The sequence below is a fragment of the Psittacula echo genome (assembly GCF_963264785.1).
Source record: "Psittacula echo genome assembly, chromosome: 31".
NCBI lineage: Eukaryota > Metazoa > Chordata > Aves > Psittaciformes > Psittacidae > Psittacula > Psittacula echo.
Genome location: NC_137766.1, coordinates 100,738 through 127,500, shown reverse-complemented (window position 1 = coordinate 127,500; position 26,763 = coordinate 100,738). Strand labels below are relative to the sequence as shown.

Below are 26,763 nucleotides of genomic sequence, written 5' to 3'. Positions count from 1 at the left end.
GAAACCTCTTCCCCTTCATAATCCAGGTAGACCCTGACCTTACTGAGCTTGTGGCTGAGGCACAGCGGCGTGCGCTGCGGCGAGGTGACGGCCCAATAGCGGCCTCCATTCTGCTGCACTGCCCAGATGCCTTCCTCGGGGGAGAACTGCGTCAGCCCCTTCCTCCTGACGGACTCCTTGGCCACCCCGAAAGCCCACCCGTCCGAGGCGCCCACCTCCACCTCCCAGTAGTGTCTTCCCGACTTGAAGCCCGTGGTGGCCAGCACCCGCGAGTTCGTGTCGAACCTCTTGGGGTTATCGGGCAGCTCCTGCTTCCTGCAGCCCATCCGCACGCTCTTGAGGTCGGCGGAGAGGATGAGGAGGTGGTTGGCGGAGTCGGGGTCCAGGGTCAGGTCCTCTGTTGGCGACAGCAGGGACAGGGATAACTCAGTGAGAATGGGAGCAGTGAAAAGGCTGAGCTGGGCGGTGAAGCACTTCCCAACCTCAAGCACCACATCCCAACCTCAACAACTGCTCCTCTTCAGCTCTCCCCCGGGCAGCCTGTGGGGAAGGAAAGCCACGTTTCAACGCTGGCTTGGCTCGGAGCTGCTCGAGAGGCCTCCTCTCACCATTGACCCTGCAGGAAGCCTGAGGCTTCGGGGTACTCGTAAGAGGAGTCATTTTAGGGGCGAACAAACAGGCTCCTTCTCCCTAGAGGTGGGTGAGGAAGGTCCCAGTTAAAGGGATGGGATGCGCGCCCACCTCACCCTTTTCACGTCCTCACCATCCGGTAAAGGTGAAGAACACCACAGCCAAGCCAATCGTGGTAAATGAGGACCAAAAGCTGGTTCAGGACATCCTCAAGGGAGACCCACAACTGCCTTTGCACATCATGGAGAGAGAGAAGAAGTGAACCCAACAGAGGAAGCCTTTTGTCCTCTGGTTTTGTCCTTCTTTTCTCACCCCTCTCTTTGGCTTTGCTAAACACAGCCCCAATTTAACGTCTTTGCCCCGCGGCGCTGTGGCTCAGAGCTTTTCCCTTTACCTTTTTCACCTCGTCCCAGCTCATCTCGCAGGTTGTCTGCAAGGAAAAGACAAAGCGAGGCAATGGTGACACCGAGAGAGCACAAACCCCCCGGTCTGGGGACCTTTACACACACCAAAGTGCTCTCACAATGGGGAAATTCCTGCTAAATACGGGTCGATTTGAGCAAGTCCGGTTAAACCCCATTGCCCCTGCCCTGATTGCTCCCCAGGTCCCCCAGCACCATCTTGTGGCCGCGCCGCGCTACTGCAAGGGGCTGCCTTGGGAATCCCGGCCTCCCGCTACCCAAGGTGTGAAAACTGGAGGTTGTTGCCCTGAAACTGATGGGTCGGGCTCGGTTTTCCCTCCTTAACAAACTCGTGGGCTGGCAGCACATCTCCTGCTCATGCACATCGCCAGGAGCCCTTTCCAACGTGATCTATCCTCTTATGCCAGTGCCGCCGTCAGGGACCCGGAGCCATCCGCAGCATCCCCAGCGCTCCTCATCCCTTATCCCAACGCCCGGAAAAGGCCTGTTTCAGACACCCGCGTTCCTCTCCGTGTACCTCTGAACTTCTTTAGGACCTTCTCAAGGACGACGGTCTTGAGGGAGAAGTTGCAGATGTGCATCTTCATGTCCGTGCACACGGGCACAGGCTTCTGGCACTTCACATCGTCACTCCTGCAAAGGGAAAGCAATAAGGAAATCACTGCTATTCCCTCATTTCTTTCCCGTCGGCAGCCGGCAGTGCCTCCCTCTGGCATCCGGGCTGCAAACACTGACCTTCAAACAGTGTTGGGAGGGGGGAAACATGAGAGAGGGGGGGAAGAGCGCTCCTTACCTGCTTATGATGCTCATTACATCCTAGAAAGGAAGAAGAGAGACCGAGTGAGATCCTTGTGCGATACGTGCTTCATCTCCCCATTAAACCCAGCTGAGACGTTCATCCCTTACGGCTGCAACAACAGGCATGGATCCACGCCTCAGACCTTTGCTTCCAGCTTTGGAAGGCCATGGTCCCCCCAGATCTTACCTGGGGGGGGGGGGGGATCAAGCCTTCCAAATAGTGCTATATCCAATAGTCCAGCTTTGTGCCCATAGCATCAGGATGCGGCTTAGGTTGGAAGGTGGCTTTGGAGGTCTCTTATCCACCCCTTTGCTCAAAGCATGCCAGGCTATCCAAGTAATTTAGGGGTATCTCCAGGGATGGTGACTGCAAAAAGCTCTCTGGTTCCTAACCCATACACCACGGGGAGAACATTGGATGTGACTCAAAGCCAAGCCCAGGGAGTGGAAAAGGGCCCTGGCGCTGGCTCCGGTTTGCCAGCGTGGGCTTTCAAAGCCGAATTGTTCCCCCATTGTTCCGGGTCAGGGCTGTGAGCGACGGCGGCAGCCGAGCAAAGACCACGTGGAACCAGTTTTCACCCATGGCAAAGTCCTGGAACCATCTGCCACTGTTGACAGAGCTGCCTGGGAGGGAGTTTAACCCCATAGGGCTCAGCGTGGGCACCAGAACAAGCAACACACGGCCACTTAAAAGGTCCCCATTGGCCTCTTGCCATGGGATGGGGGACAGGACTACTTGATTCCGGGATGGGCAGCTCAGGTTTGCTTTCCAAGCCCCACTTCAGCTGCAAAGGGCAGTTTGGGTAACAAGGAGGGGCTGGATGGGCTCCAGCTTCTTTCTTTGCAGTGCAATCAATACGTGGAGCCCATCTGCTCCCTCCCTCATACTTTCCAGCTTGGTTAATGGCTCATCTGGACTTGAAACCCAGCTCTGCTTTCAGGTCCTGGCCAAGCCTCTGCAGCCAGGACTGTAAAACCCGGCTCCGTGTGCTCCGTATGCCAGCTCCATTCCGAGCCGGGAGGAGTGGGCATGGAGGAGTTTGCGAGGCCTGTGGCCAGCTCACAAACGAGGTGCTTGCTTTAGGGAGCCATCTGTGGGGGTCTAATCCAGCTTTCAACACCTCGAAATGGGAATTTATGGGCGCCCGAAGGGCCCAAAGCCATGGAAGAGAATTGGATTAGAGGCTATTGGACATGAAGGGCAAGTCCAGGATGCTCCTGAGCCCGAGAGAGCTGCTGTGCGCTCCTCATGGTGCATCTCAGGCGCTGCTCCTTGCAGATGGGGGAAATAAGCACATTTATCCCCCAAATCCCTCTAACAGGACCCAGAGCCACGTTAGAAGCGGTGGAGAAAGGCCTCTCCTCAGCCCTGGAGGCTCATTTCAGAGCCAAGCACCTCACCTTGAGGAACTCGAGCGTGGGCTGCTGGATCTTCTCCTCCAGCTCCGTGATGAGCTTGTTGAGGAGCGTGATCTCCTTGGAGAGGTCGGTGATGTTCTCGTTCTGCCTCTTGGCGACGTTCTTCTCCATCTTCTCCAGCTGCCCCAGCAGGAGATGCTCCTGGTCCTGCAGGAAGCGCCGCAGCCGCTCGAACTCCGAGAGCAGCTTCTGCCGCTCGCCCGCGATGGTTTCCTGGGCGGCAAACGCAGCGAGAGAAGGGGGGGGTCAGGCTGGCGCAGGGATTTGGGTGGGCATGGGGCACCCACCAACCTCATTGCGCGTGGGGCTTCGGGATGCGTAAAGGGACAAAGGCCTTGGAAAGGGATGGGGATGGAGAGCAAAGGCCGCAAAGAGCCGTGGCAGCGGCATCCCCGCAGGGAAGAGGCACCAACCCGTGCATGGGGCGGTAGATCTTAGGTGGGTTTTCTCTTCTACTAGGCACAGGCTTGCTTTATGTGCCTTTCTCTCTCTTTACCTTCCTTTACCTTGGTAGGGAGTTAATCAGCGCTTAAAGCAGAGGTGGGCATCAGTGACCAAGAGGTTTCCTTAGCCCCTGTCGTCACCTGCTGGTCCCACCGCCCAAGCTGGGAGAAGGGGCTGCGTAGAGGAGCCCCCCCGGAATCATTCCCTGGAGGCATCTCTATTCCCATGTAAACCCCAGCTCCTGCCTCCCTCTGACCTGCTCCTTATCTCTGCCCACACCCAGCTCCTCCTTGTGCTGGCGTCACCATCAGACCCACAACCTCCTCTGAGACCAAGCCTGGGGGAGATGGGCACGGACAAGGTTCAACGGGTTTGGTTGCTTCCCTCCTTCAGGTCTCCCGGGCCCCCAGAACCGGACCTTCCCACCCTGCCTTTTGTGCCAGCACAGCTCCTGGCAGGAGGACGCTGTTTCCAACCCTTCCAAACGGAATAACCTCCCCACCACCGCCAGCACCGGCTGTGGGCGCCCACCAGGAGCTCCTGGGTTTTCTTGTCATCGTTCACTTTGAACTCCAGCAGCTCCTGCCTCTCCTTCTTCAGGAAGTCCAAGCGGCCCTGGATTTTCTCCTAGGGACAAAGACATGAGAGGCCGTCTCTGGGGTTCCTTCGCTGCGCAAGGACAAGCGGGATTGCAAGGGAAGCTCAGACACCCACATTTGAACCCCAGACCCCAGCACAAGCTCCCACGCATGCAGCAGGCACAGACAGGAGACCGAGGATGCCAGCGCAGGACACAGGCGCCGCTGCCTCCCCCGCCTCTGCTCCTGGCACAAGCAAACCTCAGCCCCGTTCTAACCGACTCGGATTCCTCTTTGGGTGCTCGCCCAGCCCCAGAATAGATGTGGGTGTTTGCTGGGTCAGCTGCTGCCCTGCTGATAAGCTGGGTGCCCGCAGGTTGCGTTGGTGGCTTGGCCCGAGCCCAGCGCTGCCGGGCAGGAGCTTGCACGGAGGAAACCCTCTCCCAGCCTCCTGCTTGCCCCGCGTTTGATCCCGAGCTGCAGGGATGGTGGGAACACACGGGAGGAGGGAGGTTTTCCAGGGCTTCGGAAAGCCGGAAGGCATCAAGCGGCTCTTTGAGCACCAGGAAGGTTGAGCATCACAGTATCACAGTAGGTTAGAGATTGGAAGGGACCTCAAAAGATCATCCAGTCCAATCCCCCTGCCGGAGCAGGAACACCTAGATAAGGTTACACAGGAATGTGTCCAGGCGGGTTTTGAATGTCTCCAGAGAAGGAGACTCCACAACCCCCCTGGGCAGCCTGTTCCAATGTTCTGTCACCCTCACTGAGAAGAAGTTTCTTCTCAAGTTTAAGTGGAACCTCTTGTGTTCCAGTTTATACCCATTACCCCTTGTCCTATCATTGTTTGCCACTGAGAAGAGCCTGGCTCCATCCTCGTGACACTCCCCCTTTATATATTTATATACACTAATAAGGTCCCCCCGCAGTCTCCTCTTCTCCAAACTATAGAGACCCAGCTCCCTCAGCCTTTCCTCATAAGGGAGATGCTCCACTCCCTTCACCATCTTAGTTGCCCTGCGCTGGACTCTCTCCAGCAGGTCCCTGTCCTTCTTGAACTGAGGGGCCCAGAACTGGACACAATATTCCAGATGCGGTCTCACCAGGGCCGAGTAGAGGGGAAGGAGGACCTCTCTCGACCTACTGACCACCCCCCTTCTAATACACCCCAGGATGCCATTGGCCTTCCTGGCCACAAGGGCACAGTGTTGGCTCATGCTCATCCTGCCGTCCACTAGGACCCCCAGGTCCCTCTGCCCTACAGAGCTCTCTACCAGCTCGCTCCCCAACCTGTACGGGGGAGGCACGCACCTTGTACTCCTCGGACGCCTCGTCGACGGGCACGACGGCGTGCGGGCGATGCTCGCGGGAGCGGTCGCACACCACGCAGATGGTCCTGCGGTCGTCCTTGCAGTAGAGCTTCAGCGCTTCCCGGTGCTTGCCGCAGAGCCCGTCCTCCTCCGCGCCCTTGGCCCCGCGCAGCGTGAACTGGCTGATGATCTCGGACATGTTCGCCAGCTGCCGGTTGGGGCGGAAGCTCCTGTGCTGGAAAACCTCCCTGCACTGCGGGCACGGGAAGTCGAGCTCCAGCTCCTTCCAGCTCTTGACGATGCACGCCCGGCAGAAGTTGTGCCCGCACTCGATGGACACGGGGTCCTTGAAGAACTCCAGGCACACGGAGCAAGTGGCTTCATCCTGGAGGTTGCCGGGCAGGAACACCGCGGCCATGGCCTCCTTCCTGCAGGCAAGGACTGGTTGCGGCAGGGCTGCACCGGGAACATGAATGCCTGGCATCCAGCCCCCTGTGGGCGTTCCTCTTCCAGGAACGAGCCTCCGAGGCCACTTCTGCTGCATGTGGCTTCTTTAAGCCAGGAGTAAAGACCCCACCATTGGGGACAACAGAGGGATGGAGGGGAGAGGGAGCAGGAACGCATCCTGCCCTCTGCTCCCTCACAAATCCCGGGCTCCCCCTGTCCTTTCTGGCTGCTTCGGGTGTTCTTTTGGGATGTCCTTTGGGACACAGCCACCAGGTCTGGCTCCTGCTGCTTTTTGGCTGACCCGGTGCCAAATGCAAGCTCAGAGCCCGGTTTAGCAGCGGCTCCAGGCTTAGGTCCAGGTGACCATCTGAGCTCCCATCAGAGACCCACTTTGCCCTCGATGCTTCACCCGGGGACTCGGATGACTTGGTTGAGCCCCAGGGCTCAACAGGGGCCATAAAAAGCAACAGGAGAAAGGGAATACACAAGGATGCAAAGTCCATATATCAAGATGGGGGGGGGGGGGTGTCTTCCCAAATCCCATTTCTCTGCAGCCCACCGTTTCCACCACTGTGGAAAACCCACCTCCCTTCTCATATGCATCAATATATGTTTATACACACGCACACATCACTCCCTATAGAAGGGGAATTGCTTTCTCTCCCGCCTTCCATTTCCCCCCCATCTGTAAGGAAACACAAACTGCACGTTTTCCCCGTGTCACCCGTGTATTGTTCACCATAGACACAACCCGGAGCAAAAGGATGAGGTGGTGGCCATGGGGCTGGAGAGAAACCCACACCCTACCCAGGGCCGCTGGAAGAGCAGGGAAAGAGAATGAGGCACCTCCACGGGAGGAAGGTGCAATGGCAAAAGCAGGAGAACAAGGTGGGGATAGGATAAAGAGGGCAGCCCATCCGCATCCCACCGGCCCCCCCTTGCTGGCCCCACGTACCTCGGGGCAGAGGCGTAGGACAGGGGCATCCTCCCGAAGCGTCCCACCTTCTGCATGGAGAAGGTGCTGGGGGGGGGCCCGAGCCGGGAGGCCGAAGGCTCCCAGCGGGATGCAGCCCACGGAGCCCGGGATGCTTCCGACATCGCGGTGCTGCTGCAGCTCCTGCTCCTCCCCAGCCCGCAGGAGCCGCACTTGTTCCCTGTGTCACATCACCCCCCCCCCCCCGTTCCCATCTCACTTACCAGTCGTTGCCCTCCCCCATTGCATCTATCCTGGGCACCCTCCGGCCTCCTTCCCTCCTCCTCCTCCTCCTGCCCTGTGCCAGGCGCTTTTCCCTGCCCGGAGCATGGATAACGTTTCCAGCACCTCCCTCCACCTGTCCCCAAGGCCAGACCCGCTCCAAGGCCCCGTCTCCCACGCCACGGGGCTCCAGGAGCGGAGCTTTTCCTCCCTTCTCCAGAGCCATCAATGAATGGGTCATATCCCAGCTCATATTTGGGGCAGAGAAGGGCAGGAACTTCTCCCGCAGGACAAATCCCCCTGACCGTGGGTGGCTTTGGGTAAGGAGGGGTTGGGACATCCAAAAGAGCAGGGAAAAGGGGGGAAACACAAGGAAAACACAACCTTAAACGTGTTTCTTTGCACAAGCGAAATAAACACCTATTAAATACACACATCCCCTGTTTCTCTTGGCTTCCCTTATGCGAACGGAATTCCCAGCCCTGCACTGAAGGAAAACGAACGGGAAGCCAGTGGGAGGAAGCACCTTGGCTTGCCCTTGGGGTTTGAGCTGCAGGATTACGTTCAGGGGCCACGAGCTGCTTCCAGACCAGCAGGAACGCTGAGCCTGGAGAACTGGGAATAGGAGAAGGGAAGCACACCGGAGCCCGGCCCAGCCGCTGGTTATAACCTGCAGGTTTAATTGCTCGAGCTGGAAAAGCCAAGGCCAGATACACAGAGAGCATCCTTGGGGCTCAGCCGGAGAGCTCACGGCATCGACACGGCCGCAGGCTAGTCCGCGGGCTCCTCATCCCACTCCTCGTTGCAGAGGTCGGTCTCGCAGCAGGAATACCGGGATGTGAGGCGGGATTCCGCGTCGGATGCCCGCTCCCGGCCGCAGTTCATGGCAGAGGTGCAGCCTTGCTGGTAGTAAAGGGTCACCTTCCCTGCGAGAGGGGCCGTGGTTAGAGGGGAGCAGCACTGAGATAACACCAACCAGAGCTGGGCTTCAAGGCCGGATGGGACCTCGGAGCAAGCCGCTCCAGTGGAAGGTGGAACCGGGTGAGCCTTAAGGTCCCTTCCCACCCCAACCAGTCCACGCCAGCATCCCTCCTGCGAGCCATTTTAGCTGGCCAAAGGCAAGCACAACCCGCCCTGGCCGCAGGCAAGGGGCGGCTTCGAGCCCACGCCGTACCCAGGGAGGTTTTGATGATGGCACATTTCTCCCTCCGCTCACAGGTCGTTTCGTTGGCGCCCCGGAAGCACCCCACAAAGGGGATCTTGTACTTGCAGACCTTGCACTGAAGAGCCTCAACTGCAGCAGGCAGAGAAGAGGGGAGGAACTCGGGCTCCGTTCTGCAGAGCCGGAGGGGGGGGGACCCCAGAGATGAGGGGACCCCAGAGGAGATGCGGAGCTCACCAGGGAAGGGACCAAGGGTCCCCTTCGCTCACAGAACAAGAGCCCAATGATGCTCCCCTCCACTTACCAACCCCGATGCACAGAGCAAGGGTCAAGCCCACGAAGAGCACCTTCATCGTGGGAGAAGGGATGGATCCTGCTCTCCCAGCACAGCGTTACCTATGGATGAGAATGGCTCGGGTGCTTTGTTAATCCCTGGAATGAGTTTCCTCGGAGATCAGCCTTTAGAAGGGGGGGGAAACCAAGCAGGCCCTGGGGGCACAGAGGTTTGCGATGCCCTTTCTGAGGCCAAATGAGTGGCGATGCATCCTAAGATGCCTCCACCTCTTGCTTTTAGACACGGCACCAGTATCTTGCCCCCAGACCTAGGCAAATAAAAACAAGCGCCCAACGTGGGGCTCGAACCCACGACCCTGAGATTAAGAGTCTCATGCTCTACCGACTGAGCTAGCCGGGCTCCCGAAACGCCCCATTTCTGCCGGTTTTCTCCCCAAAAGGGTCCATTTGGTGCTGACTCAGCAGAAAAACGCACTCATGGGTATAGAAACAGGTGGATTCGAAGGAATGGGAGGCTTTGGGGTGTGCGGGGATGGCGCCAGGAGACACAAACCAAACCCAGAGAAGGTTCCTTACCAGGCTCTGCTTCCCCTCCGTGGTCCAAGCTCCGGCGGCTCCGGTCCCCGCTGCCTTTATCCCTCACCAGGGCCAAGCCAGGACCTGAACGACCCCGGAGGCCATTGTTTGGTGGGAACAATGGAGCTGCCCGCACCTGGGCAAACACGGCTCGTCCATGGACGCGGCCTCATCCATCACAAGGGCCAGGGCTCCTTCACCTCCCCTGGTGCAGAGGAACCGGTGCCCGGTGTCTTGTGGAGGGGCGAAGCTCCATGGTTATGGCCTTAACTAATGGACAGGACCCTAAGAAACCTGCCTGCTCCTTTCCAAGTCCTTTGGCTTCAGCTGCACCAACCCAACCCAACCACAAAGGATGCCTCAATCTATGGCATTAAACATGAGAAAACAGGGTATATTACATTGACGGTTTTAGAAGTGTTGTGCCCTAAACCAAAGGACAGGGATTTCCTGGGACTTATCAGGCCCTTTGTGAGCAGGTTACACCCTGTTGCTCACCTGGGGCTGGATTTTGCTCCTCTTCATCACCCGGTTTAGTCTGGAGAGGTTTACAAGGCTCAAAGACTGCATAAAGCCAGCGTAATGCTGGCGGCTGAGATGAGAGCAGGTTGGAATCACTGCAGCTTGAAGGAGAATGTAAAACAAGTGACGGAAAGGACAAGGAGGAGGGCAGACGAAAGGGCATCTTTCCACCTTTCAAAGCTAAAGGAAACCCACCTCGACTCCCGTATGCCACTGGGTTTGTTGGGGTACAACCCTCGTTACCCGTGCTATCTCCCCGCTTGGTGCTGCATCCCGTGTGACACAACCCTAAAAGTTTCAACCAAGGGGGGGGGGGGGAAAAGGCAACCGCCCAACGTGGGGCTCGAACCCACGACCCTGAGATTAAGAGTCTCATGCTCTACCGACTGAGCTAGCCGGGCGCTGCGACACCGGGGGCCGGTGCAGCCTGTGAGCAGCATCCCGGGCACAGCCAGCGCGGTGGGGGGGGGTTTGGGATGGGGATGTCTCCGGAGGGAAAACGCTGCAGGAAAAGCTCCATCCCGACAGGGCTGGGTTATTCCTCCGGCTGTGCCAAGCCCCATCCGGCCACACTCAGCACCCGGGAGCGCTGTGGAGCTGGACAGAGGGGAAAGGAGTGGGGCGGGGGTGCGGGTTGTGCGCGTTGCACGGCGAATTAAAACCGAAAATAGGGAAAGAAACAGCCAAAAAGAACCGGCTTTCCCTGACCGGGAATCGAACCCGGGCCGCGGCGGTGAGAGCGCCGAATCCTAACCACTAGACCACCAGGGAGCTGCCACGCTCGCTTTTAACCCCCGGTGTAACGCGAGGTGTGTGTGGGGGCATCCATCTCAGCGCATTCAACCGGGTGGAAAACACCCCAAAAGACCCAAATTCCTCCGTTTCTTGGGTGGGATTTAAGGGTGTAAAGGAGCAGAGTACGGGCACCTCTGCATAAACCGTACGCAGAGCTGTGGATGATGATGTTGCTACAAGGGGGTCAATCTGATCCTTGGGATCCATGGGGATTTCCTGGGTTCTCCTGGTTTTTAGGCACCTTTCACGTGTTTAAGGAATTCCACAGGCCTCTTTCTCCAACCGGTGCTCACGGGTCTGTTAAGCTTATAGAAGAATGGAAATGGGAAGAGCAAAGAGCTTTGACGGCAGCTACACAGCTCTTACACCAGCGAGCTATGCTCAGAGGGTTAACTGAGTGTGGAGCCTGAGGTTTTGGCTGCCATTCTAGGTCATGTCCCAAGAACAAATAACTCCATGCAGGAGCAGGAATGCATGACTGCAGAGACTCCCCCTCACTGATTGCAGCTCATTCGTGGGACGGATGAATGCAGAACGTGTTGGGGGGAAGGGAGCAAACTTCTTGCTTCGTTTGGAGCAGAGCAGAATGAGCTCTTTGGGTAAAACACGCAGGAATGGAGCTGAACCATGAGGCTAAGGAACACCTAAGGCAAAGCAATAGCAGAGTCCCAGGAACGAAGCCAATATCATGCAAGGGCAGGACCAAGTTGCTCAGCATCATACAGCAAAAGAACCTCTACCTGCTTGGCAGATAACCCCCAGCACCGGATAATTCCCACCTCAGGCAGGGTTGAAGGCAAGCCAGGAATGCAGCCCATGGGGTGGATCAGTCATGGTCATGCACAGATGCTCCCCAAAAACAGCTTGTGAAAGGGTGAATGCTCCAGGGCTGAGCTTAAATAGGGTTAGGGTCCGAAGTGGGACAATTAATGCTCATTAGTGCCCTGAGCTGGTCTTTCTACATGAGGAAAAGGGGCTGATGGTTCCAGTGGGAGCAGGGGGATCCTGTGTGCGCTCAGGCAGGGACAGCATGGGATCATCTATAGGGACCTTCTATAGGGGTCTTCTTTATCCCTAGCTAGGCTGGCGGTGGAAAAAGATGGGATGTGCTGAGGCAGCAGGGGGTAAATGCAAATTGTTCCTCCCTATGCACGTGGAAAGCGAACACTGGAAGGTTATGGATGTAAAAGCAGAGATGGAGCAGCCATCCCATCCCATCCGCTCGTCTCGGGTTCAAACCCTCCCCAAAATAACCACTAAATTACACCTCCGGGAGTACATCAGCGTCTGTATAAGCACATTGTGGAGAGGGGTAGAAAGAGGTAGAAAAGAAGGTAGGAAACCCCCTAAAAGAAGTGTTTCTGCCTGGTTTCGAACCAGGGACCTTTCGCGTGTTAGGCGAACGTGATAACCACTACACTACAGAAACCTGCGGAGAGCCCTCCGGGGGGTCCTATTTGTGGGAATCCAGGACAAAAGCTGTTTCATGGAGTTTTTCCCTTTCCCACATCCTTCCGCCCCTTTTTTCCTTCTTCTGCTTTTCCTTTCTCCTCACTTATCGTCCAAGACCACCAACCGCAGGAACCTGTCCTTCCCCCTTTGCCAACACCGGTGTGGGCCACCCTTTGTGATGTCTTCAGGGTGGTCAAAGCAAGGGGCACAACCAAGGGAGACCAAACTGTGCTACTTGCGATAGCCGGAGGGAATTTCCGCATTAAAACTGCTTTTTAAGGGTGAAAACACACCATGAACATGCCCCGAAAGGAGCAGGAATCTCCAGCTATTGCTTTGCAATGGGCAGAGATAAGGTCCCTCCTCCAGCTGGCCAAACCAGAGCTAAAGAACGCTCCGTTGTCACTGTCCCCACACTGAATGGCCCAAACGCTGCGGGATAAGGAGAAGAAAACCATAAAAGCGATGTTTCTGCCCGGTTTCGAACCGGGGACCTTTCGCGTGTGAGGCGAACGTGATAACCACTACACTACAGAAACGGGATGTGGGGTACCAAAGGTGACCCACTGGTGACAGGATGACCCAGGTCTCTCTTTCCACCTTGTCCCACTCCTTTTCTAAGGAAATCCCCCTCGAATTTGCTGTTAGAGTTAGAAAACGAGTATTTTTTTTGTGGCCATGCACGCTGAGAAGGACGAGAAAGACGAGGTTTTATTCGGGATGTGGCCAGAAGAGTCCTGCGGGACCCCGGCGAGGAAAAATAACGCGTTTTCAACAAAATGGGTGATTGCCAAGCAACTTTCCCTGACCGGGAATCGAACCCGGGCCACGGCGGTGAAAGCGCCGGATCCTAGCCACTAGACCACCAGGGAGCGCTGGAAGCGCTTATACCCAATGGTTTTAATGGATTTTGTTAGGTTTTAATGGATTTTGTTAGGTTTTAATGAACTTTGTTATATCTCATGACTTTTTGCTAATTTTGATTAATTCCGGGGCCAGAAAACAAGCGGCTCCTGATGGGCTGTTGGGACGCAGCAGCGTTGGGCGGCGAAACGGGATTTGGGGGCCGTTGAACGTGCAGAGATAAGCGATAGGATTGGTAAAACGCACGTTAAAAACGAGCTCCCTGGTGGTCTAGTGGCTAGGATTCGGCGCTTTCACCGCCGCGGCCCGGGTTCGATTCCCGGTCAGGGAAAAGGGCTTTAATTTTTTCCATTTATTTCTATTCTAAGCTGGATTCAGAAATTCCCTCCCACCTCTGCTGGATTTCTGCCTTTTTTCCTAGGAAAAGGCGACACCAGATCCATGGGAATTGAAACAGATGAGCTATTTCCGCGAGAATAACGTTCCTGGGGCCTGGTGGGACTTATCAGTGTGTCCCCAGGGAAAATATCAACGCATAGACTAAATTAAATCAAATCCCCTTCTGCAACTTGTCCTTTCTATAGAGATTTTCCCAAGCACTGCCATTCCAGAATTTGGAGGAATATCGATCTGCAAACTTCGTGAAAAGGAGGAAAAACCATGTCTCCTTAAAAGAAGTGTTTCTGCCCGGTTTCGAACCGGGGACCTTTCGCGTGTGAGGCGAACGTGATAACCACTACACTACAGAAACCCACCACGAGCCCCTCTCCCCCAGCCCACATCCCCATCCCTGACCCCAGTTGGGTACCAATATGCGTGTGGAACGAAGAAACAATAACAATAAAGGAGTTTTCCCAACGAATTCACACGGAATTCCGTCTTCTGCTGCTTGGGTATTATTTATCCAAGCGGGAAGCATTTCGCAGCATTTCATTTCTCTCCTGACGTGCTTTTTTCCCACTCCTGCAGGGGCTGACACCTCCCGAATCCCGCATCAAAATGAGGCCAGAAAACGGGTTTCTATGTGCCCGGCTAGCTCAGTCGGTAGAGCATGAGACTCTTAATCTCAGGGTCGTGGGTTCGAGCCCCACGTTGGGCGCTTATTTGTTTTCCCAACCCCGCGCTTCCGATGCAATTCAAACAATTCCCGACTTTTCGGTGCTCCCGCTCTGACAATCACCATAAAACCCCAACAGGAAAAAAAACACCCTGCAATTTAATGAGCACTTAGGTTTTCAGCATCGCTATATTCCCTTTTCCAGGTCAAAGGCATCGCCGTCAGGATGGCCGAGTGGTCTAAGGCGCCAGACTCAAGGCTTTGCCTTCCCGCACTTGGGAATTCTGGTCTCCGTGTGGAGGCGTGGGTTCAAATCCCACTCCTGACAGCTGGAATTTTGCGTTTTTTTCCCTAAAACCCCATCATTTTCCCCTTCGCGCCGCTGCTTCCGTCAGAAACCACCTCCGGGCAGGGTCATTATACCCCCAGAATATTAAATATACGTTTTCTCCCACCATGGAGTGGGAAACACGCGAAAAGGGATATTTTCGCTTAATTTTGACCGAATTCAGACCTTTTTTTTTTGCACTTGTCGGCGGTTAAACCGCCGGTTTTCCTAAAATCAGCCAAACAGCTTCCGAAATAAGGTGGGTTTGGGAGCGTCCGCTGAAGGAGGCGGTTTGCTGGGACTCGGAGCTCGACCTGCGCAGGGCTATGTGCGGGCAGGGTGCGGGCAGCGTTCGGGCAGCGAGGGCAACGCTGCCGTCAGGGTTTCTGTAGTGTAGTGGTTATCACGTTCGCCTCACACGCGAAAGGTCCCCGGTTCGAAACCGGGCAGAAACACTCCGTTTTACCTTTTTCCTCCTCGCTTATTTCGCTTTTCTGGGGTTACTGGGGTTTATTACTAATAATTTTTCTCTTGTTCCCGAAAATACTGCCTTGCTGACCTCTCCCGCGTTTTTGCACGGTTTGGATAAACACTTCTCGCTGCTACCCGTATTAAATAAAACCTCTCAATAGCAAACACCACCTACAAAACTATAAACAAGACCCATCGCTAAAAAAAGGCGTTTTCCCCAAAACGGGAAACGGGGAGAAAAAGCATCTTCCCTGACCGGGAATCGAACCCGGGCCGCGGCGGTGAGAGCGCCGAATCCTAACCACTAGACCACCAGGGAGGCCATGCACAGCTCATCGCACCCTGAACATCTCGGCCAGGACCGATTCCTGCAGTTCTTTGCCCCGTTTCCCCTTTATTTTCGGCCCTTTGCCCCTCTCCTCGGCCCCACATGGGTGCAGCTCAAGCAGAAAGGGTGTCCCAGCAGCCAGCCCACTGCTTTCCTTCCGGGAATGGGGCATTTCCCAGCCACTCCATGACCAGATTTCCCCATATCCCTGTGGTTTCGGATGGGAAGCCAGCAAGGACCACCCCTTACATGCAGCTTGTTGCTGGGAACCAGTTTGGAGCTGCCCATCCCTGGGGCACCCCACCTCGTTGTTGCATGCCGAGAAGCTCCCGCTGTGAATCCTCCTGCATATGCAAAGGGAACGAGCAGAGCTGCTCCGTCCATGCAAACACAGCGCTTGTGGCCCTGCAGCAGCTTCCGGAGGGGTTTGCAGCCAAGCTTCCAGAATGCGCTTCGGCTCCTCATTATGAGGATCCCGATCCATTGGGAAATGCTCCCATGAGCACCCTCCATCCCCTTTGGTTCGTCCTTACAGCCCCAAGTATTCACCCACCAACAGCTCATCCCGGGGCTGTTGCTCAATGAGAGGTCAAAGGCAGCTCTGCCTGGGAAGGGGTTTATTTCTCAGTGCCAACATGAGCTCACACAGGGATGCAGGTACTCGTGGTGATTTAAAGTACCCTTCGATCAGATCAGACCTTGCCTATCTCATCCTTGCGTTACATTGGAGAGGTGCGTGTGTGGCTCAGCTTGATCCCTGTCCTCCAACAGAAGGGCTTTATGGGCACGGACGCACCAGCAGAGCAGGACAGGTTGTTCTGGGGAGCAGAGCATCCCCCTGAGCCAAGCGATGCTTCTTGTCGACATCAGCGATGGAGAAAGGAGACTTTTCCATCCTTTACGCTCCCAAAATCCATCCCCAGACCCCAGCGAGCGGGACTCAGGCGGATGCTGCCCCATGGCGGCGGTGGGGGGGGTCATGGGGACAGCGTGAACTGGCAGCCCCTGCCCAGGCAGAGCAGGGGGAGGATTTTCTCCCCGGCAAAGGCCGTCGGGGGGTGGCTGAAGATGGGAACCTCCCGATGGGGGTCGAAGAACGCCACCCTCCCTTCCTCGTAGTCCAGGTAAACCCCGATCACGGCGGGGGCAGCGGGCAGGGCGATGGGGATGGGGGGGGACGTGAGAGCCTGGCTCTTGCTCCCACACTGCCCCACGGCCCAGATGCCCTCCCTCGGGCTGATGCTGATCCGCCCCTTCCTCCGCACCGACTCCTTGGCCACGCCGAGCGCCCAGACCTGCCCGTGCCCCAGCGCTACCTCCCAGTAGTGCCTGCCCGCGGCGAAGCCTCCGCGGGCCAGGACGCAGCGGGAGGAGTCGAAGCGCTCGGGGTTGTCGGGCAGGGGCTGGCGGGTGCCCCCCCAGCGCACGCTCTTGCGCTCCTCGCACAGCACCAGCCGCGGATGCGCCGTGTCCGGGTCCAGCGTCAGGCTGACTGCGGGCGGAGCGGGGAGCAGCGTCAGCGCCGCGGCTTCATCCGATGGGAATCCCCATCCTCCCCCCCCCCGCCACCCCCCCCCGCCGCCCTCGGGATGCGCCAGCTCCCGGTTCCTCAATATAAAAAGGACGTGGAACTGTTGGGACAAGGCCAGAGGAGAGCACGAGGATGAGCAGGGGCTGGAGCAGCTCCCGTATGGAGCCAGGCTGAGAAAGTTGGGGCTGTTCAGCCTAGAGAAGAGAAGGCTGCGTGGAGACCTCAGAGCAGCTTCCAGTGTCTGAAGGGGGCCTACAAGGATGCTGGGGATGGACTCTGCATCAGGGACTGTAGTGACAGGACAAGGGGTAACGGGTTCAAACTGAAACAGGGGAAGTTTAGATTGGATCTAAGGAAGAAATTCTTTACTGTGAGGGTGCTGAGGCACTGGAATGGGTTGCCCAGGGAGGTTGTGAATGCTCCATCCCTGGCGGTGTTCAAGGCCAGGTTGGATGAGGCCTTGGGTGGCATGGTTTAGTGTGGGGTGTCCCTGCCCATGGCAGGGGGGTTGGAACTGGATGATCTTAAGGTCTTTTCCAACCTAAACTATTCTATGATTCTATGATCCTGCTTGCTGGAGCGGTGCAGGAGTGGGTTCATGCCTGTGAGTGAAGATGGGAAGGGTAGGAAAGCGGTACTGTTTTGGAGTAAAAGCAAGGCTTTGGAGTGTGGCCACTTTGCTTCCCCTTTCTGATGTTCTCACACGGCAATATTTGCCATGTTCACCTTTGAGAGGTGATTTCCAAGGGCAGTAGTGACCCTGCATGAGCATCCCACCGTTTACTGCACCCCCAGGCTCCGTCAGAGGCCAACCCATCCTCTCCCACCGCAGTCAGTGCTTCTCGCTGTGCCCACACAGCCGCAGCTCTGCAGGGCCTGTTGGAAGCCTCCCTCCATGGCACTTCTATGTAGCCGAGATCTCCCCCTTCGGACCCGCTGCAGACCCAGCCTCAAGCCCTCCCCATCCTCTCTGTACCTTTGCATTTCATCAGCATCTCTTTGAGGGCAATGCCTTTCGGAGGGGGAGCGCTGGGTTTCTGCCCCAGCTCAGGCGCTGCCTCTGCCGGCTCCTGGGCTCCATCCTTCTCGAGCCTGGAGAGGAGGAAGACCTTCCTGAGAACATCCCATAATGGCCGTTGTGACTCAATTCCACCCGGGGCTTCCTCTCAAGCTAGAATGAAGGCTTGGTCCTAGGTCCTTAGGGTTTAAACCTCGCTGGGTTTGGTGGCCTCCCAGGGGCAGGAAGGGAGAACTCAGCCCTCCAGGGGCAGGTAGTTTTGCTGCAGCTGAGCTGGAGGGGCCGTCATCCCATCATCCATCATCCCATCATCCCATCCGATGCCTTCCCCTGATCTTCAGCACCTTTTGCAGTGTCCTAATTGTCTCCTGTACGTCTCTATGGTCCCTAGCACACGGGGGGCCACAGTTGCTGGGGTTCCGGAGCCCCTCAGTGTCACCACCGCGGAGACAAAGGACATCAACGTCACCAGAAAGGAGCCACAAACCTGCTCAAGATGGTGCCGCTGTCCTGCAAGGGAAAGATGAGAGAAGGAGCATTAGCCCAGAGCAAAGCCTGAGGAGCAAAGGGCTTCAAGCAACAAGCAGCTCCCACAGGGCTCGGGGGTGACCGCGAGGCTCTGCTCTGTCTAAATGAGGGGCCCAAAATGAGCCCGACAGCACCGGCAGACCTGCTGGGTGCGAGGTGAGGCTGCGGCGGCCTCACCTAAGGAGGTTTTAGCCATTAAACGGACCCTAACCCTCTTGTTCCTCCGCCGCGTAGGAAGGCACCCGGGCACCGTTTCGGATGCGCGCGAAGCCATCCCCATCGAAGCAGGCAGTAGGAGCTCACTGAGCCCCATTGAAGCACCTGCAGGAGCTCGCCCGGCGGCTGCTGGCTCCTCTCCTCCAGCTCCCGGATCTGCTCGCCGATGGAGGACACCTCCCGCAGGAGCCTCCCGATGCTCTCCTCCTGCCTCCTCACGATGGCCTGGTCCAGCTTCGCCAGGCGCTCCAGGAGGAGGCGCTCCTGCGCCGCCACGAACCGCTGCAGCTCCGTGACTCGGGACGCAACCTCCCGCCGCTCCGCTTCCACTTGGTCCTGCCGGGAGCACAGCCAAGGATGGGGCAGGGGGACCGCAGTGGGGGGGGGTTATGGGTGCCTTGGAGCCTGGAGCCCGCTCCAGGGCGCGGGGAGCACTCAGACGCTTCTGTTGGCCTTTTCCAGGCTTCTTCCTGGCTTCCCTGTGCCAGAAACTTCCAAGACTTCCGTTTCCTATGGACCATAATCCCTGTCCCCGAATGCTTTGAGCAGCAAAGGAAGAGACCCATAAACAGTCGGGGAAAGGGAAACCGAGGCAAATGAGAGGCAAGCGGGTGATTCCCGTTTCCTGCAGGAGTTAGGAGGGGGAATGTGGGAATGTGAGCCACTTGTGAGGAAACCGAGGAAGAAGATGCGCAATAAGCTGGGAAAACCCAACACGTGCTCCCAGCCTGCACGGAGCAGGGATATGGGGAGAATGGGAGCGTGTTTGGCCTGCCCTGGGGACAGGCTGCTGCCACTGAGCAATGGAGAGGACATTCCTGGGCCGTGGTGTCTCCACATCCAGCACCGTGGCCAGAGGGACAACCAAAAGGGAAGGGATGGACACTTACGAGGAGGTGCAGGCTTTTCTCTTCCTCAGCCTTTTTCAGCCCCAGCAGCTTTTCTCTCCTGTCCTTCAGGACCTGCACGTGAGCCTGGAGTTTCTCCTGAGTGGAGAAGAAAGACCTTGGTGGGGCATTTCCTCCCTCTAGCTGGTCCCTCCCTCTGCCCTCATCCCACCTATCCAGGTTTATCTCTTGCGAACTCGGATTCTTCCCTGCTTAATAACAGAATCGGGGAATGGTTTGGGTGGAAGAGGCCTGAAGATCACACAGCTCCAACCCCCCGTCATGGGCAGGGACACCTTCCACTAGAGCAGGTTGCTCCAAGCCCAGTCCAGCCTGGCCTTAAACGCTGCCAGGGATGGTTCCTCCAAACCTTCTCTGTTCAACACATTGCAGTGTCCCACCGCACTCGGAGTGAAGAACTCTCTTATCTCCAACCTGAACTTCCCCTTGTTTAAGTTAAAACCCATCACCCCTTGTCCTATCGCTACAAGGGGTAATCCTCGAGCAGATCAACCCCTCCTCGAGCAGATCAACCCCTCCTCAAGCAGATCAACCCATCACCAAGCAGATCAACCCCTCCTCGAGCAGATCAACCCCTCCTCAAGCAGATCAACCCCTCCTCAAGCAGATCAACCCATCCTCAAGCAGATCAACCCCTCCTCGAGCAGATCAACCCCTCCTCGAGCAGATCAACCCCTCCTCGAGCAGATCAACCCCTCCTCGAGCAGATCAACCCCTCCCCGAGCAGATCAACCCCTCCTCAAGCAGATCAACCCCTCCTCAAGCAGATCAACCCCTCCTCAAGCAGATCAACCCCTCCTCAAGCAGATCAACCCCTCCTCGAGCAGATCAACCCCTCCTCGAGCAGATCAACCCCTCCTCAAGCAGATCAACCCCTCCTCAAGCAGATCAACCCATCACCAAGCAGATCAACCCCTCCTCGAGCAGATCAACCCCTCCTCAAGCAGATCAACCCCTCCTCGAGCAGATCAACCCCTCCTCGAGCAGATCAACCCCTCCTCGAGCAGATCAACCCCTCCTCGAGCAGATCAACCCCTCCTCGAGCAGATCAACCCCTCCTCGAGCAGATCAACCCCTCCCCGAGCAGATCAACCCCTCCTCAAGCAGATCAACCCCTCCTCAAGCAGATCAACCCCTCCTCAAGCAGATCAACCCCTCCTCGAGCAGATCAACCCCTCCTCGAGCAGATCAACCCCTCCTCAAGCAGATCAACCCCTCCTCAAGCGGATCAACCCCTCCTCAAGCAGATCAACCCCTCCTCGAGCAGATCAACCCCTCCTCGAGCAGATCAACCCCTCCTCAAGCAGATCAACCCCTCCTCAAGCAGATCAACCCCTCCTCGAGCGGATCAACCCATCCTCAAGCAGATCAACCCCTCCTCAAGCGGATCAACCCCTCCTCGAGCAGATCAACCCCTCCTCGAGCAGATCAACCCCTCCTCAAGCAGATCAACCCCTCCTCAAGCAGATCAACCCCTCCTCAAGCAGATCAACCCCTCCTCAAGCAGATCAACCCCTCCTCGAGCGGATCAACCCATCCTCAAGCAGATCAACCCATCCTCAAGCAGATCAACCCCTCCTCAAGCAGATCAACCCCTCCTCGAGCAGATCAACCCCTCCCCGAGCAGATCAACCCCTCCTCGAGCAGATCAACCCCTCCTCAAGCGGATCAACCCCTCCTCGAGCAGATCAACCCCTCCTCAAGCAGATCAACCCCTCCTCAAGCAGATCAACCCCTCCTCAAGCAGATCAACCCCTCCTCAAGCAGATCAACCCCTCCTCAAGCAGATCAACCCATCCTCAAGCAGATCAACCCCTCCTCAAGCAGATCAACCCATCCTCAAGCAGATCAACCCCTCCTCAAGCAGATCAACCCCTCCTCGAGCAGATCAACCCCTCCTCGAGCAGATCAACCCCTCCTCGAGCAGATCAACCCCTCCTCGAGCAGATCAACCCCTCCTCAAGCAGATCAACCCATCCTCAAGCAGATCAACCCCTCCTCAAGCAGATCAACCCATCCTCAAGCAGATCAACCCCTCCTCAAGCAGATCAACCCATCACCAAGCAGATCAACCCATCCTCAAGCAGATCAACCCCTCCTCAAGCAGATCAACCCATCACCAAGCAGATCAACCCCTCCTCGAGCAGATCAACCCATCCTCAAGCAGATCAACCCCTCCTCAAGCAGATCAACCCATCCTCAAGCAGATCAACCCCTCCTCAAGCAGATCAACCCATCCTCAAGCAGATCAACCCCTCCTCAAGCAGATCAACCCATCACCAAGCAGATCAACCCATCCTCAAGCAGATCAACCCCTCCTCAAGCAGATCAACCCATCACCAAGCAGATCAACCCCTCCTCAAGCAGATCAACCCATGGGGCATCTCCCTTGACCTTGGTCCCCTTCTCCTCCCCACGCCACGCGCGGGCACTCCCCACCTTGTGCTCCTCAGCAGCCTCCTCGATGGGGACCACGCTGTGGCCGCGGTGTGCCTGGGACTCCCTGCACACGAGGCAGATGGGGCTCCGCTCCTCCTCGCAGAAGAGCTTCAGGGCCTCCTGGTGCTCGTGGCACAGCCGGTGCCCGGCTCTGCCCGCCTGCAGGCTCAGCCTCCGCGCCACCGCGATGAGCGTCGCCAGCTCCCGGTTGGGTCTCAGCTTCCTCTGCGGCGCCGTCTCCTGGCACCGAGGGCAGGAGAAGCTCCCATCGGATCCCTCCCAGCAGCGGGTGATGCAGCCCCGGCAGAAGTTGTGTCCGCAATGGATGGAGACGGGGTCCTGGAAGAGGCCCCGGCAGATGGAGCAGGAGGCTTCATCGCGGAAGCTCTGCGCAGGGCTGGCTGCAGCCATGGGCTCGGCGGTGGGGGTGATGGGACAGGCTTCACTTCCTGCCCCGGTGGTGCCTCTGGCCCCAGGGGAGGTGAACGTGAGCAGAGGAGCAGCTGCAGTGCTGGGGGGCAATGGGTCTCCTCTGGGATGGGGAATGAAGGGAGAACCCCCCTATCCCGGGGGGAAAAGGGGTCCAATGGAGAACAAACATCATTTCCTGGCGTGTCATCCCACCCTTCACTGCTTGCCGCTGCCGGCGCCTCCTTCCTGCGTGTGTACGTGCAGCTAGAACCACTTAGTGCTGCTTTCAGTTCTCCTTTTGAGCAGGATGCTGCTGCTTCTCTCGTGGTTCAGGGCCGAGCCTTGAGTGGCTGATCACGCACCCCCTTAGCAATGTTAACGTGAAGGCACCTTCTGTGCATCCTGCGAAGCTGTAGCAACGAGACAGGGCTTGTTTGCACGGTGCTGAGGCTGGGTGATGAAGTGACACATCTGAGAGCAGCACATCATGCATGAGCACTCACACTGAAACCGGGGGCTCAGCATCATGCCCCAGGCTTCTTTTCCTGCTTAACCTGGAGCTAAGCGTTGATGTAGATGAATGGGACTTGCAGAGGGGCTGCTGTTGGGATGGATCCCCCTCAGGTCGTGTCTGGCCTTTGCACTGAGGATGCTGCTTTGCCCCCTGCTCCTCTTCCCGCTGCATCACCGCACCTTTTCCATGGATGCTCTTCCCCACCTTTTCCACACAGAGCCCCTTCCCCACATCCTCCTTGCTCCCAAGCCCGGCCCCTTTCCAGGATGTGGGTCTGCCCCTCAGGTCCCTTTCCCCGTCCTTCCTCCTGCCCGGCCCTGGGTACCGGGAAGCCCGTGCAGACCAAGGGGAACAGGGACCGCTCGAGGGATGCTGCCAGGAGCCACCACCCGCTCCCCCCATCCCAGCCAGGCTCTGCTCTGGTTCTGCCCCCTCGGGGCGGGGGGGGGGGGCGGAAGGGAAACGCCTTTCCCTTGCTCGAAGGCGAACGAAAGCAGCCGCTGCCTGAGGGCTCGCATCGGGGGGGGGGGAGGACCCGATGTCTGCCCCGAGCCCCTGGACGGCGCTCCCCAGCGAAGCCTCCTGCCCCATCTGCCTCGAGTACTTCCGCGACCCGGTCTCCATCCACTGCGGCCACAACTTCTGCCGCGCCTGCATCTCCCGCTGCTGGGAATGGTCCACGGCGCCTTTCTCGTGCCCGCGGTGCCGGGAGGCGGCCCCGGAGCGGACGCTGCATCCGAGCCGGGAGCTGGCGCGGGTGCTGGAGGCGGCGCGGAGGCTGAGCGCGCAGGCGGCCGGGGGGGACCCGGGGCGCGGGGAACGGTGTGAGAAGCACCAGGAACCCCTCAAGCTCTTCTGCGAAGACGACGGAGCCTTCATCTGTGCGGTCTGCAGGGAGTCCCGCGCACACCGGTCCCACAGGATGCTCCCTGCGCAGGATGCTGTCCAGGGGTACAAGGTACAATGGGGCTTTTCCCACCCACCAGCAACCCTCGGGGCTTGGTGCTGCCAGAGCAGCACGTTACCGTCGGGCTGCGGAGCATCTTGCCCTCCCCCAGGGCTGTGCTATGGGGGCAGAACTCTCGTGTCCCCCCCCCCACTCCGTGCTTCCCACGCAGCCCGTTTCAGAATGACAGCGCAGGGCATGCACCGGTGCTTCTGCTCTCTCAGTTCTCTTCTGGTGCTGTGGGGATGGAGGGCTGAGGTCTCGGCCCTCCCTTCTGTGCAGTTCAAGTGCCTGGAGCTGACCACAGCGCAATCCCCTTTTGGAGGAGCCCGACCTCCAGAGGCCTTTTTCCTTCCCTAGGGACAAATCCAGGCCCGTCTGCAAGCCCTGAAGGAAGAGAGAGACCAACTCCTGGGGCTGCGGGAGGTTGAGATGAGGAGGAACTGGGAATACTTGGTGAGGAGGTGTCAGGCTCTGGTTTAGATGGGACATCGTCCTGCTGGGGCTGGGATCCTGCTCCAGGTTCCAAAGCAAATGATGCCCAACTGCTCTTTGCATCATGGGCAGAGCCTGGAGGCCTGCCAGGGAATCAACTGCTGCATGCAGATCAAGAGATCTGTGTAAAAGATGCTTGGGAGGGATGGGTGGATGGATGGATGGCTGATGGATGATGGATGGATGGATGGATGGATGGATGATGGATGGATGGATGGATGGATGGATGGATGATGGATGGATGGATGGATGGATGGATGATGGATGGATGGATGGATGGATGGATGGATGATGGATGGATGATGGATGGATGATGGATGGATGGATGGATGATGGATGGATGGATGGATGGATGGATGATGGATGGATGGATGGATGGATGGATGATTGATGGATGGATGATGGATGATGGATGGATGGATGGATGGATGATGGATGGATGGATAGATGGATGATGGATGGATGGATAGATGGATGATGGATGGATGGATGGATGATGGATGGATGGATGGATGGATGATGGATGGATGGATAGATGGATGATGGATGGATGGATGGATGGATGATGGATGGATGGATGGATGATGGATGGATGGATGGATGGATGGATGATGGATGGATGGATGGATGGATGATGGATGGATGGATAGATGGATGATGGATGGATGGATAGATGGATGATGGATGGATGGATGGATGGATGGATGATGGATGGATGGATGGATAGATGGATAGATGGATGGATGGATGATGGATGGATAGATGGGTAGAATCCCCTTTCCTTTTCCTTCCCTTATCCCCTCCTCGCAGGAGAAGACTGCAGCCGAGCGCCAGAGGGTCCTATCCAAGCTGGAAGGGCTGAGGCTCTTCCTGGAGGACCATGCCCAGCATCTGCTGGCTCAGCTGGGGGACCTGGAGCGGGACATTGAGAAGCTGCAGGAAGAAAACGTCACCAGCCTGACAAAGGAGATCTCCCGCCTGGATTCCTTCATCCAGGAGATGGAGGAGAAGAGCCAGCAGCCGCCAAACCAATTCCTGCAGGTTAGGAGCCAGGGGACCACTACCTGGGTACCACCACTTGGGCCCCGTGATGCAGCCGAGCCCAGGCTCTGCCCTGCTCCACACTCTTGGTGATTCAGTAGATGTTCTCCTACGAAGAGCCATTCACTGAGCTCCCTCTTCACTCTCTCCTTTCCAGGACATCAGAGGCACCCTGAGCAGGTACGGGCTCCCCAAGCATCTCTTTGGGAGGGATTTAAACCTTGCGTTTGCCATCACCCAAAGGCTTTGTGGACACATCCCCGAGTGTGGAACCTGAGCCCTACCCGCGGTTGCCCCCGCACCAGGTTTAGCAAAGCCTGCACCTGGTCCTGTTCCTGCTCCCTCTCCGGGGGGGATGCATCCTTCCGCTCTTTGTCCCATCCTCCTTCCTAGGCTTGCAATGGAGACCTTCCAGCAGCCCCCACTGCTGCTCCCGGAGCTGGAGAAGAGAATCAGCCGTTTCAGGGAGAGAAACACTGCTCTGGAGGAGACCCTGAGGAGCTTCCAAGGTGTGTGTGCGTGCTCCGAGCATGCAGAACAGCCCTGTCCTCACGTTACATCAACTCACGTCTCCTCTTCTCCCCTCTTTAGACATCCTGATGTTCGAGCTGCCAGAAAAGCGTAAGTCCCCATCTCCTGCAGGTGAGGGAGTGGGAAAGGGCCAAGGGAAGGCTGAGCCCGACCTGGAACGGGTTCATCTCTGTCTGAACCAAGTGAGGAATGGGAAGGGAGGAAAAACCCCCTCACCATAAGGTGCTGATGGGTTCCATTCCCTCAATGGAGCTGCATGAGGACAGGCTCTGGCCATCCCATGGGGGTGGTCAGGGACCAAATGCACACTTGTGGCCCTGAACACCCTAAAGGGTGGGGGTCTCCTACTCATCTGCCCTCCAGCTTGTTCTTCCCTTGGGAAGCTGCTCCCGAGCCCTGTGGCATGGGGAAAGCAACCAGCACCTCCGACGATGGCGCTCCGTGGTCCCTGGGGCCATGAGATACTGGCTTCCCGTGATGCTCTGTCTCTGCCCCTCGCAGGGAAGGTGACCCTGGACCCATCCACAGCTCATCCCCAGCTCGTGGTGTCGGCCGACGGGAGCAGCGTGAGGTGGGACAGTGATGCCCACCAGGAGCCATGCGCTGAGGGCTTGGGCACCGACCCCTGTGTCCTGGGCAGGGAGGGCATCACCGTGGGCAGATGCTGCTGGGAGGTGGAGGTGGCCCCCAAAGGCTCCTGGGCTGTCGGGGTGGCCACGAAGTCCCTCAGGGGGAGGGAGGAGGCTGCTGAGGACCCCGGGCTGGAGCTCTGGTCCATGGGGCTCTGCGAGGGGCAGTTCTGGGCTCTCACCTCGCTCGAGCGCATCCCACTGTACCAGGTCCAGGTGCCCACCAGGGTCCAGGTCTCCCTGGACTATGACAGGGGTCAGGTAGCGTTTTTTGATGCCGAGAAGAGATCCCTGATCTTCACCTTCCCAGCAGCCTCCTTCCAAGGGGAGAGCGTCCATCCCTGGTTCCTGGTGTGGGGCGAAGGGGCCCACATCACGTTGTGTCCATGAGGCTCTCCCTTCCCACCCAAACACAAGTCTCCTGCCCCCAGCATCCCTATTTCCAGCACTCTGGGGGTCTTAAG

At 57.5% G+C, this 26,763-nt stretch overlaps 4 protein-coding genes across 4 annotated transcripts in view; 1 reads left to right on the top strand and 3 right to left on the bottom strand.

The window, feature by feature from the left end:
- LOC308231198 (E3 ubiquitin-protein ligase TRIM7-like) overlaps positions 1 to 6,037 on the bottom strand; it is a gene marked incomplete at its 3' end in the record, with an annotated part of 6,155 nt that extends 118 nt beyond the window's left edge. The window contains exons 1-7 of the mRNA XM_080636371.1: positions 5,603 to 6,037; positions 4,245 to 4,340; positions 3,252 to 3,482; positions 1,846 to 1,868; positions 1,570 to 1,685; positions 1,025 to 1,060; positions 1 to 397 (exon numbers count right to left, since the gene is read on the bottom strand). The exon at positions 1 to 397 is cut by the window's left edge and continues 118 nt beyond it. Of these exons, the coding sequence (XP_080492497.1) occupies positions 1 to 397; positions 1,025 to 1,060; positions 1,570 to 1,685; positions 1,846 to 1,868; positions 3,252 to 3,482; positions 4,245 to 4,340; positions 5,603 to 6,019 (1,316 nt within the window). The 5' untranslated portion in view covers positions 6,020 to 6,037. The remainder of the gene's footprint in view (positions 398 to 1,024; positions 1,061 to 1,569; positions 1,686 to 1,845; positions 1,869 to 3,251; positions 3,483 to 4,244; positions 4,341 to 5,602) is intronic.
- A 1,977-nt stretch (positions 6,038 to 8,014) lies between these two features.
- LOC308231205 (uncharacterized protein) lies at positions 8,015 to 8,758 on the bottom strand (the record flags this gene model as incomplete). The annotated part of the gene is made up of 3 exons (XM_080636379.1): positions 8,015 to 8,169; positions 8,418 to 8,537; positions 8,710 to 8,758. The coding sequence occupies 3 exons, from the start codon at positions 8,756 to 8,758 to the stop codon at positions 8,015 to 8,017; spliced, it is 324 nt and encodes a 107-aa protein (XP_080492505.1).
- Positions 8,759 to 16,039: 7,281 nt separating this feature from the next.
- On the bottom strand, positions 16,040 to 22,143 carry LOC308231185 (zinc finger protein RFP-like; the record flags this gene model as incomplete). Its single annotated transcript, XM_080636344.1, is given in 6 exon segments — positions 16,040 to 16,584; positions 17,600 to 17,727; positions 17,729 to 17,736; positions 18,491 to 18,721; positions 19,276 to 19,371; positions 21,733 to 22,143. Coding segments are annotated over 6 exon segments (1,389 nt in total). The 3' UTR covers positions 16,040 to 16,069.
- Positions 22,144 to 23,195: 1,052 nt separating this feature from the next.
- LOC308231184 (E3 ubiquitin-protein ligase TRIM7-like) lies at positions 23,196 to 26,689 on the top strand (the record flags this gene model as incomplete). Its single annotated transcript, XM_080636343.1, has 7 exons — positions 23,196 to 23,615; positions 23,964 to 24,059; positions 24,909 to 25,139; positions 25,297 to 25,319; positions 25,533 to 25,648; positions 25,731 to 25,760; positions 26,172 to 26,689. The coding sequence occupies 7 exons, from the start codon at positions 23,196 to 23,198 to the stop codon at positions 26,687 to 26,689; spliced, it is 1,434 nt and encodes a 477-aa protein (XP_080492469.1).
- Positions 26,690 to 26,763: the final 74 nt, after the last annotated feature.